We start from the raw sequence: 12263 nt of genomic DNA, 5'->3' as shown, positions 1-12263 counted from the left end.
TATGTATTGTTGGCTATAGTGTATTGCCTATGGCCTACCTGTAAATTATTGTACTATTCTCTATCGTTCTGTCTTATTAATTACACACCATAAAATAAAATTCATTATGGTTACAACAGTTTTGCACTCCAGGTAACACTGGTGTCATAAAACAAACTACAGTAGCAAATCATAGTTTATTTTAATTTTACTTACTTTTATCTTGAGTCACCCATCCAGTGTTACTCAAACACGAAATAATAAGACACCTTCCACATAAAACAACTACAAGCAGCATACATGGTTTGTATACATTTCTTAAGTTAATTTGTACGGACTATACTAGGTTTATATAATCATTACAAAAACCTTGCACGTATCACATTGCAATTTACTGAGATTAGGCACAGTCCTTCTGAGAATCACACTACAATTCTTATTTCGATAACCTTCCCTAAGCACATAATTTTTTGCTTATTTTTTGTACTGGATTAGAAAAATAGTACAGTACTGCACAGAATGGAATTCTGAAGTAGAAGTCTTTCCTTATCAGTATTTCAAATATATTGGTCCATCTCCTAAAATACATTCAATCCTTTTATTGCTAAGTTAATCCATAATGGTACAGTATATGCGAGAAGTGCGCCCAGCCAGTTACTGCAGGGGCTTAGGCTCCTCGCCAACTCCTCCAGCTAGCTTGTAAACTGCCAGGCTCACTTCATAAGCCAAGGTGTCAGCATTGTCCTGTACATGGGAAGAAATACAAAAGGATTATTGTGCTACAATGAATTCTACAATTTCAACATTAGCATACACAGCGCTACAATTATACACATTAATATATACCAGCAGAAAATCCCATGTTGATTTCCCAAAGTATCCCATACCTGCGTGTCTGCTTCGGAGTACACCCGGACAACATCTTCAGTTCCTGACGGCCGGACGAATGCCCTGGACAGACTGTACTTCTTCACTAGAGCATTGACTGCTTCCTGCAGCCCTGGCGGGCTTACTGCACACCTCTCTACATCTGTGGTCTTAATAACTCTCCTGTCTGCCACCTAGTGGACATCACAAACAACTCATCAGCATTTTCTAAAGTAAAATTAACATTATATTTACATTGTGCGCCAATTACTTTGCTAGAGTACAGAATATCTGTTTAAAAGATGATTGTCTAAACATGGACAATTTAAATATCATGGGCAGCTGCCACTGTCCCCCTCACGTTTTTAGTTTTCTGTAAACAGTTATTAATATATTTGTATTTCTTGTTTGACATTGTAAATTAAAAAACAACATGACTAGATAATGTATTTAATAAGAAAATTGTTTTGATAAACACAACAAAAATAAAACCAATTTGTAAAGAAATGATTAAGCGCAACATGCATAAAGACATACATAGATTCTCAATTATTTGTGCAAAATAAATGTCCTAGCCAAGTTTCAACATAATTGTAGAAGAGGTTCCTTTGTGTAAAAGTGAAGTACCAGTGCCACCATGCATATGCAGCCCGGCTGGTAGAACAAGGCTAGTCAATACACCTGCAAGACCTTGAAGTGCTTTGCAGGGCTGTCATTTAATGTACTTACTGACCTTTACTTTGAGTTGTCTATTTGGAAGGTTTGTGTACATTGCATCCCACTGGTGAACTGCCAGGCCTTTCAGTGCCAGGACTGCCTCAATTACCAACATGTCTGAAATGGCATCACCAACAGTCTGCAAAGACAAGCAAAAAAAAAAAAACTTAAGAGAAAGACATGGGGTTGATCTAAATACGTAATGCAAAAGCACCTTTTCATTGTTTAACTTGAATGTCATTACAGCAATTAATCCATGACAGTTATTTTTTTAATAAATTATCAAAAATGGATCATCTATGAACAGTTTTGTATATGGGTATATACCTTTAATTTCTCTTTTAATAGTCTTCATGCTGCATCATCTTACAAACTTTGGTCCAGATTCTAAAAGCTACAGTACTTACTCCAAATTACCATTAATTGCTACTATAAAACAAATAAGAAATAATTTAACTACTGCATGAACAAGCCACTGAATCAAATGTCTGGTTGTTTATTTCTGATTTGGTAACTGTTGTGGGTATGTTTTAATTATTATGCAGACAATTCTCAAAAAGAATAAAAAGTACTGCAAGATATTCTCACAATCGCAGTCTCACCTGGTTGATCAGATTGATGGTACTCGCCAATATTTTAGCAGCTTTTCTTTTTTCATTAGCAGCATTTTCATTTTGTGCCAGCTGCTTGATCTTCTCTTCTGCTCCTTTACTGAACAGAACCTGTGACAGAGAGTCAGACTAGATCAAAGTCTTCACAATGACATAAATCTACATAGTCGCTTCAGTCCTAGCAACGTGAAGATGCGGAAAGATGGAAGATCGTTGCAAAAACCTACATCCAGGTTATATATAAATACAAGATTAATATTTCGATCATCAAAACAAATGTACTTTAAAAAGGTACAGGTATCATACTTTCTGTAATTCCCCCATGTTGCTCTATGAAGTATGGGGTCTGTAGTGCATAGGGAATTTATATAACACATCTGAGGGTACCTATCATTTTGAAAAAGTGATGTTTAATCTTCAGGAACATTATGACCAGAATTTACACTGAAGAGGAGTTGACCTTTGAGGTGTTGGCATTCATTGCTGCTGATTTTGATGAGTGATCAAGTATTGCAGGGAGAGACACAGCATGCACAGTTGAGGTTATCACATTATATATCACATGGGTTCCCTTACTTACAGTGCCATGGCCATTAGCCTCAAAGTAAACCCCAATGTCAAACTCCTGAGCCTTGTGGTGTAAGTATTTGAGTCCAGTTTTGGTACAATGCACTTTGACCTGAAAAGGACAAAAGCATGGCTTTGAATCAAAATTACACAATTGAGTATTTTCACAATTGAGGAAGATATTAAAAGGCAGAACAAATGGCTGTATACTATTTTATCCTTGAAACTTAAAACACTCAGCAAAGTTCATAACAATATATTCTCTACTAAAGACCATTACAAGATGCTCTTCGTTCCGCACAAGGGCTTCAGTCTGACATTGACAATACAAGATGCCCTTGGGGTGAACTCTAGAAGTCTTTAGCTGAGAACATATTGCTACAAACCGTGCTGAGCTAACAAAAAAAAAGTTAAGGATGTATTTAAAAAAATGTTCAAGGAAATTTTAAAAAAGTTACCTTCATAGTTTCCTCAAGGTATCGTGTGGAGCTTCCGTTTGAATAAGCGGTTTGTACCACTACAATCTGAAGATCCAAACCTGTCTGAATACACGTTAAACACAAAAGCAAAACATGCAATACATCACAAAAGAACAAATATATAAAATGAACATCCTAACACTTCCACCACATTCTCGTCATACCTTTGTGAGGAGTTCTTTTAGGAAGGTGCTCATCAACGTTGCTATTTTATCCCCGTCAAGCAGGTGGAAGCGGCCAGCATCGTCATTATAATAGTAGATGATTCTGTCAGCATCTCCATCGAAAGAGCAGCAGCGCTCACCTGCCAGCATCTCAACACCTTGTTGACAAAATTAAAGAGAAAACATTTAGTTGATTTCAGTTTTTTTCTTCTTTTTTTAATGGGTGCTCTAATTTATTTTATTTTTTTTAAATGCAAAAGCTAAGGAGCATATATTTTGCATGAGACCGCTCAGTACCAGTAAAGAGCAATACGTCATATTCAATACCTACTGACGAAAAATGTTAATGGGAATTACGAGAATCTGAGTATCTGCAAGGCCCTAGTTAAAATGATTCTAGTCCTCTTGAAAAACATATTTTTTCAAACGACTGTACAGATTATTAACTAGGTATAAACCAACAAAAAAGCAAGCATTCAAAGACTGCTTACCTGCTCTGTTGTATTTTAAGAACTTGAAACACTCTTTTCTGGCAAGAGAAGGTCATACTGTTGAGACTTATATTACTGTATATTTTGTATCTATATTACTTGCTCTTGGACTGGAAGGTCTAGGATTTTGTTCACAATAGGTTCTTATCTATTTAATTGAGCCTGATAAGGTAAGCCAAAAGTGAACACACCTTTCTAGCCGACAGAGGAGTAATATGCGATTACCACAAAACAATCCAGTTGCCTCAACTATGTTTGTTTATTCTTTCACCAAGTCTAATCACTTATTAACTTTTACTGCAGTAAATTGTTTATACACCTTCTGGAGACTTCTGATGGACTTTGACAAAATCCGCCCCGCAAAGATAGTTGAGCTTCCCGCTGCTCCCATCATTGTACAGAGTCACCAGCAGCTCTTTTTGCAGGAACCCCTCCAACTCCTTGAGTTTAAGAGCTCCAATCCCATTTGCTCCGTCCACCTTCAGGTGCTTGTGGTCATCGGTGCGATTTGGGGCCTTAACAACAAATAATGGACAACTGAAACCAAGGGCAATGCAGGTGTAAAATAACTGTGTACCATCTCCACATTATTTCACCTTTATATAATGGCAATGTGTTTACAGCAAGACCCCTATTCACAATATTCCCATTGCTCATCTCTTCTCTACCCCTGCCAACCTCTCCAGGCTGCAGGGGCTCCAAGTATGTTGATCCTTCCAGCACGACCACATTGCACTGTACAATTCAGTAAGAAGGGTGGTGTGGCAGGGCTGAGGCAAAAGTGTGCCTTGGATTTTGCAAATAGTTTGTTGAAATGTGAAAGTTTTTGTTAAATATGGCAGGGTGCAAGTTACGATAGCCATCCCTTGAAAGCATGTGCAGTGTGTGGTGCAGCGTAAAGTTACATCCCCTAGAAAGTGTCCTGAGGGCATCAGATGGTTCTAGGGCATTTCATTTACTCCCACCTTTAACTTCCAGAGCTTGGCAAGTCTAAGCCACTCTGTCACTAACCCAACCCCAAACCTAACCTTAAAGAGCCCCTGCCCTAAAACCTTATCCTAACCATTAACAATCATCTGATGCCCTCAGGACACTTTCTAGGGGATATTCCTTTGTGCTGCATATGTGGTCAGGCACCAATTGGCTAATTGTTTGCAAATTAGGATTTGACCACAATGTATAAAAAAGCAGCTGGGAACTAGCTTCTCTGTTCCAGTACAGGTTGAGTAGACTGTGGACAGTTGAGGTAATTAGGCACTTTGCCAAGAAGTCTGGTAAAGTAAAAGTGTTTAGTTTATTCAGTTTTAACTGCAAACTGGAACTGAAGGTTAGTTGAATTAGACAGGATAGGTTCCCGGTGCGGAACCGCCCAGTGTAGGGGGCGTCAAACTACTGTAAGTCACCTTCCGTTTGTTAGCTGTGTTTGTGTACTATTTTATTTTTAATGTTTTTTTATGAAGAAGCAATACCACCAGTGGGAACCCAAATCCCAAGATCCCGGACAATTTTCTAGTCCCGAAATCCCGGGATTGAAAACATGACATCAAAATAAACATCAAACCATCCTTTGTGTGTGAACTATCAACAGTGCTACAAAAATAACATTTGTAACAATTTATTCAGACGCTTTACCTGCTTTGTCAGCTCGACAAAAGCTTGGGAAATTTTCTGGTAGTATCCTTCCACACTGGCCGTACCGTACTGGCCATGAGTGTTTCGGCAGCAAACCATGAAGTGCAGCTGTGGCGTTGTAACCAGGCCGTAATCTGTCAATAAAGCAGCAGTAAGCACATCTCTCAGTCACTGTGTACTGTGATTACCTTTCGAAACGATAAGCTTCAAACCAGCGATACCAGTCTACAAAGTTCTTTCCAGTCCGAGATCTTCTCCCAATTAATCTGAATGGATGCGAGTACTGCTGGTCTAAGTCAAGGTATCTAATTCAGTTAAGTAGACTTAATGTATACTTGCTGCAGAACAAAAGATCTTAAAATCAATGCAGACTTTAAACTGCAGCCATTGTTTTCCCCAGCAACAGATTAGTGTCAAAACACTCTATAAATCTGCTATCTGTAGAGGGGATGAGTAAAAAAACGGATTATCACTGACATGTACTAGCACCACTTAGGTGGAAACCCATTGGTTTATAACATGCAATTAAAATAAGTTAACTCTTAAGTTTCTATTGGAAGCAGGAAGGGTAACCTGTTTTTCTGCACCTTAGCTCCAGCAACAGGCGGGCAAACCCGTAATGCAGGTTTTATTTCATCAAAGCATGTTCTAATTGAAGTTGCAGCAGACCAGATGACATATGCATTCAGGAAAACCTTTTACAGCTAAGCACTTGTCAGTTTCAGGAGGGGAAGGTCTGGGTAGGGTCTGGAAAGGACTGGAATGGATGAACAACACTAACAAATTCACATTTTCGTTAGTTTTTCTAAAGAAACATACCATGGTATTTGCCCCCTAGAGACATCACACCATCTAAAACCGCCTGTGAAAGTTTCTCACTGCTGGGCCTGCAGACAGACGGAATATGATTTTTAGGGTGCAGAAAACTACACAACATTTCACTGCAGGGTTTTATCTAGTGCCTGCCCCATTTCCTACTATAATCATTTTTAGACAGAAACTGCTTTAATTTAAATACTTGCAACAACAGTTGACAACAACTACATCTTCTAGTAAATAATGATCATACACAGAGTCAAGGCCCCTTGTTTAGGTTTAGTTTTGGGTGGGTGGTTGCTTTTTTTTTTTTTTTTTTTTTTTTTTTTTTGTCAAATGTGGTAGAAATTAACCCTGGCACTAAATAATGATTGTAATAGTAACCACTACCAAAACATTGTAATAAAAAATTAATTAATTAAAAAAAATCCCACAATGTAAGTCTATAGTGTGACAAAACCCACTAATGAGTTACTGAACACCCAGTAATAACAATCACATTTCTACTGTAAGTGTTAATCCTCTATGTACAGTACATATCACAAATTATTCCCTTCTTGTAGGTGATAAAACAGAATCAGTATCTCTTTCTAAATTAACGGCTGAGTGTTATGAATAGATGCCCTTCTAAAATGGAACTTCACACCTCAGTACATTTTCCAAGAAAAACAAACAAACATGAACATACTTTTTTTAAATATAATAATCAAAAGAAAATCTGATATACTGAAAAAAACAAAAACAAAACATTTCCTAGTGATTTCAGTTAAAGTCTCCAGACCTCTCCCAGTGCTAGACAGAACAACTCTAAATACCTGGTGTCTCTCCCAACCACGACACACGCCTCTTGCTGCATGTTCACGGCTTCTTTTTCAATGACATCTTTTAAGGCAGTCAGCAGTCCTTGTTCTTCTGCATTAGCAAGCTGCGTGGCGTACTCTTCCCAAGCAGGGGCCAGCATCTCCCCCAAAGGGTCCACTAGTTTTATACCATTGTCTTCCTGATTGAAAGAAACAAAAAAAACAGAAGCAATCCTACCAAATATTAACTAAAGACAATTGTTGGATTTTTAATAGCATAAACACTATGCGACCATTATATTTAGGAAGCCTGCTGCAGCTAACACTATCAGTTTCAAGCAGTACGGCTGTAACAGATGGCTCCAATATTGAAATCATTCACATTTTCATTATTTCTTCTACTGAAACATGCAGTACCTTTGCATTTGCCTCCTGAAGTAATTGCAATCAATGCTAGTGGAACTGGGCCGTGCGGTGTTCAGTATAACATACCAGAGGTTTGAATAGATAACTGAAATATGGTGGTTTTAATGTTTGAATGGGTTTACTCAGTTTAGGGTTCACTCTCCATTAGTTCACTATAGACATACCCAGCGTATATCCAGTAGTACCCAAACTAAAAGGTAAAGCAGAAATGTCCACTTTCAGTCAGTGGCAGCTTCCAATAATATTCAAGTCAGGGCAATCTTTTTTTCTCTGCAGTCTGCGCCCTTGTACTGCATTTCATCCAATACTCTGAGCAATAATGCACATTATTAAGACCTCACATTACTCAGGGTAAGGGCATTTAAAGGGCTGCTATCTTCATTACCAGTAGTTAGTATCTTAGTCACAAAGCAGTACTCTAGTGAACTCCAGTTTTAAGCCATTTCCCTCTTGTCATAGTTATTACCTCTGGGTTGTGAGAGGCAGTGACCATGATCCCAATGGTGGATTTGGTCTTTCTGGATCTTAGCACAGCCAGCAGACCCATCCTGAACATGATGTGGTTGAGGTCTTGAGCCTTGGTGCGGAACCCGGCGGTCCCATACTGAAGAACCAGTCCCACTGGTTTAGGGTGAAGAGAAGATTTCTGCACAACCTCCTTGAACTGACCCATGTCTGTCAAGATAAATACATACATACAGAATTACTGATTTCAATAGACCTCTCTATTTACCTGTGGAACCATTTACATTCTAAAACAAACAACAACAAAACAAGAAGAAAACTGGAGTCTGGTACACAATAACATGGAAAATTACTTTGTGTTGCTGCATACAAATAAATAAATAAATAAATAAATAAATAAATAAACAAACAAACAAACAAACATATTAAATCACTTAAAACGTCGGTGCTTTGGGCAACAGTGCCACATAGCAGGAAATCACCGCAGCTTGGCTGGGCTATATAGCATTTTCGTGAAACGACATTAACACAACTCAGAATACTCGTTTTTCAGGTTTAAAAAATGTTGTTTTTTTTTCGTTTTTGCCCGAAAACTATACTAAAAAAATCTGCAGGGCTGTAGCGAAACATATTAAACTCCACTGGAAATTTACATTTTCTTTAAAAATCGTTTTTCAGCCGTTATTGTCGAGAGATGAAAACGATGAAACAACATAACTTGAAGTTGATAGATCTTATTGACCCAACGCACTGCGAAAGAAAGAAATACGACAAGCTTCATCAACACCACAGAACCAGATAACGCTAGATGGTACTGCAACTGTATATTTAATAAACCTTTTTTTTTTTTAATAAATGATAGCACCGCGTAGACAAATCCCTATTGATTGCAAACAAATATAAATGAAATGTTCAGATGCCGTGCGAAATATAACGTGTAACCGCCTTTTAAAATAGTATGAAAGTACAATTGTTTTATTCAACCTACCCGAAGAACTTCAGCTTCCCTTGAATTTCGAGCTACACCAACGCTGTCCAGACAGCGGGAGACGTGGCTTCAGTTCCGGGGAGCAGGCTCCGCCTACACACGCTCAAATGACATGCTCAATTTCGGGGAAGTGCTGTTTTTCATTGAGATGTTTCATTTTTGTTTCGTTGTCCACCGCACTGTCTGTGACACTTTTTGCCGAGATAGAAAATCCATTTTTTTTTTTTTAAGCAGAAAATGTTTGATGTTTCAGTTTAATACAATTTCATGGAGACTGACCGCGATTAATACCTTATGCTTGTTAAATATAACAACAACAATAATACATTATTATTATTATTATTATTATTATTATTATTATTATTATTATTATTATTATTTAAACAATGTTAGTTTATTTGGGAAAAGATAAATTATGGTTCTACCTGACAACAAATATATTATGTGCTTTATTATATGGTGAAATATTGGCAAAATAGAAAACTAACTAACTAAATAAAAAGTCAATTAAGCAGTTTCTTAACCATAACCTGTTTTCAGTATGCAATACATACCATCAACACACAATATAATTGTAAAATAGCTTTTACATATACAATACATTTTAACCTCACTGCTTCTGCAGATAATAGAGGAGCATGACTATTTGGTTGTCAGAGTGACAAACGTGTTGGACCACAGCTAAAACTAACTATTGGGTATATTATTATCATTTAGTAGACTCTTTTATTCAGAGCAACTTACAGAGGCTAGGGAGTGAACTATGCACAGAGGACAGAACACAAGGAGGTTAAGTGACTTGCTCAGAGCTACACACAGTGTCAATGGCTGGGGTTAACCTGGGACCGCCTGGTAACAAGCCCCTTTCTTTAATCACTGGACCACCAATCCTCCCTCAGTTTGTATATAAACAAACTGGACCTCCAAGAGGTCAAGCTGCACCTCCAGCTAGGTTTGCTTTGTGTTGAGGTAGGGTACAATGATTGCAAAACAAAAAAAATGTTGTACACCAACACAAGCCTGTATATCTGACACCCCTAACTAAGAAAGAAAGACGTCAAGCGTTATCAACACAACAAAAACAGATTCATTCATATAACGCTAGATGGTACTGCAACTGTACATTTTATTTTATTTATTTGTTTTTTTGCCCTTATGGAAATAACCTACAGATCGTCCTATAGTAAATTGGTCAAGCCCTGTAAAATATCCTATAGGATTTATTTAAAACCTTTTTTTAGTCCTATAGAGTGTCCTATAGTACTACTGTACAGAGACCCTTTTGAGTACTATAGGAGGATATTTTTTTTAAAAAAGAATGCATTAGGATTTCTCTAAAAACCCTTTTAGTCACATAATGTCCTACAGTACAGTTATAGGATCATATAGGACATTTCTGTAAGGGAGTTAAAGCGCCGCGTATACAAACCCTCTTTATTGCAAACAAACATAAATGAAAAGTTCAGATACCGTGCGAAATATAAAGTGTATAACGCCTATTACAATATTATGAAAGTACAATTGTTTTATTCAACCTACCCGAATAACTTCAGCTTCTGTACTGAACTTAGAGCTGCACCGACCCTACCTAAAGCGCAGGAGACGTGGCTTCAGTTCCGGGTAGCAGGCTGAGCCTACACACGGTCAAATGACGTGTCTGCGAGACTATTTGCCGAGATGGAAAATATGTTGTTCCCTTTCAAGCGGAATGACAACTATTACCGAATGGGAAGAGCCTCTCTGACTCGTCAATCCTGAGCACACATATATAAAAAAGCTGCCCTATCAGGGCACTGCTGTGAGGTTTTGTTTCTTTTTGCAGGGGTTGAGGGGAGTTGGAGACGGCCAGACGAAAACGCGGGAGGAGAGAGGAAAAAGTGGTTGGAAAATAACATTTAAAATTGTAATATTGTGAGCACAAACAAAACATAAAAGAGTGGATAGGAATATGGGGGAGGAGGAGTGGGGAAATAGAGAAAAGAAAATGAATCAGTTAATAAGATGTAGAGAAAGCAAGATAAGTAGTTCAGAAAGTGAAAAAAATAAATAAAAAAGATATAAAATTGCAGTGAAAGGGTTGTGCTCATAAAAATGAATAAAAAAAGTACATACAAACACTTAGTAGGTGGTTACAGTAATCCTTGTGCTGGAAATTGGCTCGTTTGCACGGTGAAAACGATCAAAATTAAGTATCTAACCTGCAAACTGGATTCGTTACGGTAAGCTACAATATTTACGAGTGTTTTGAGATTGCTAGTTGCCTTAGTCTCACTTCGGTAGATTCTACTGAATAGAGCTGGTTTCGACCCCTCTACAGAGATTGGCGCTAAGCTTTTACTCTCTTTTATTAATCTTGTGGTAGCTCTTGCTGTGCTTGAGTCGCGTGAGCTGTTGTGGGAGCTGCTGTAGGGTAACCCCGCTGTCACGTGGCGCCGTCCCCGACGACGACTGACTCGCTCCAGCGGCCATCCAGCTCGGGCCTACCGCGCCCTTCTCAGCCTCGGGACTCTCCCATCCGCTTACCACGCTCAGCTATAACAGCTCGGCACCAACTGCGCTCTTCCTCAGCGCTGACCCTGATTGACTCGCCGACGACTGCAACAGCTCTGCACCAACATCGCTCTTTCTCAGAACAGCTGGGCACCAACCGCTCTCTTTCTCGGCACCGACCAAAACAACTGGGCACCGAGGGCGCTCTTCCTCAGCATCGACACCGACGCTGATTGGTGCGTCCCCACCTTGGCGTCGACTACCTCTATAGGGTCCTCCGCTGGTTTTCACCAGTGCGACCAGTGTGCAGCAAAGCTCCCAAGGGAGGATGGGTACACTACCTGTGCCCGGTGTTTGGGGGCGCTCAAGGAGAGTCGGACTGCTTCCCTTGTTGACTGTTCTCTAATAGAACCAGGGGCAGAAAGGCAGCCCTTTCCCCAGCGGACTCCCATTCCTCAGGGCAGGGAAGAAAACAGTTTGCAGTAGCCCAGGGCCCTTATCAAAGGACCTCTGGAACCCTGCCTACTACAGTGGTGAGGGAGCACTCCCATACCCCGGGTTCACCCTCTCCTACCCCACTACTAGTACGGAGGCGTAAATGCCCTTCCACGGAATCGAGGTGGACACCACCAAGGCGGCACCGCTCGAGAGGGCACTCACTGGGAGGTAGACGATCACCGCGGAGGTACCGCTCTCCTTCTCCTCATAGACGCAGGCGCTCCCCTTCCTCATCTCCGGAGAAACGCCAGAGCTCTGCGGAGAGGCGTTTTC

The 12263-nt window shown here is 39.4% G+C and overlaps 1 protein-coding gene across 2 annotated transcripts; it reads right to left on the bottom strand.

Moving 5' to 3' along the window:
* Positions 1-164: 164 nt before the first annotated feature.
* pgm3 (phosphoglucomutase 3) lies at positions 165-10649 on the bottom strand. Of its 2 annotated transcripts, XM_041251214.1 has the most exons (14): positions 10542-10631; positions 9003-9193; positions 8016-8224; positions 7139-7323; positions 6327-6394; positions 5508-5641; positions 4195-4390; positions 3385-3542; positions 3200-3283; positions 2755-2853; positions 2166-2285; positions 1580-1702; positions 867-1040; positions 165-723 (listed from the first exon to the last, which is right to left on the bottom strand). In XM_041251214.1, exons 3-14 carry the CDS (start codon positions 8220-8222, stop codon positions 634-636), a joined length of 1638 nt encoding a protein of 545 aa, XP_041107148.1. In that variant the 5' UTR covers positions 8223-8224; positions 9003-9193; positions 10542-10631; the 3' UTR covers positions 165-633. The 2 variants fall into 2 exon arrangements, with proteins under 2 accessions (XP_041107148.1, XP_041107146.1); XM_041251212.1 differs by lacking the exon at positions 9003-9193 and having other exon boundaries at positions 10542-10649.
* Positions 10650-12263: the final 1614 nt, after the last annotated feature.

This window comes from Polyodon spathula, chromosome 5 (genome assembly GCF_017654505.1).
Source record: "Polyodon spathula isolate WHYD16114869_AA chromosome 5, ASM1765450v1, whole genome shotgun sequence".
Taxonomy (NCBI): Eukaryota; Metazoa; Chordata; class Actinopteri; order Acipenseriformes; family Polyodontidae; genus Polyodon; species Polyodon spathula.
Note: the sequence above shows the minus strand (reverse complement) of the source record. Positions and strands in the feature narration are given on the sequence as shown.

Excerpts from the sequence above, each read along its gene's own strand:
- pgm3 (XM_041251212.1), bottom strand. The coding sequence starts at position 8,222 with ATGGGTCAGTTCAAGGAGGTTGTGCAGAAATCTTCTCTTCACCCTAAA. Across the intron at positions 7,324-8,015 it reads CTGCCTCTCACAACCCAGAG|GAAGACAATGGTATAAAACT; the intron begins GTAATAACTATG and ends TCTTTCAATCAG. Across the intron at positions 2,854-3,199 it reads ACCTTGAGGAAACTATGAAG|GTCAAAGTGCATTGTACCAA; the intron begins GTAACTTTTTTA and ends TGTCCTTTTCAG.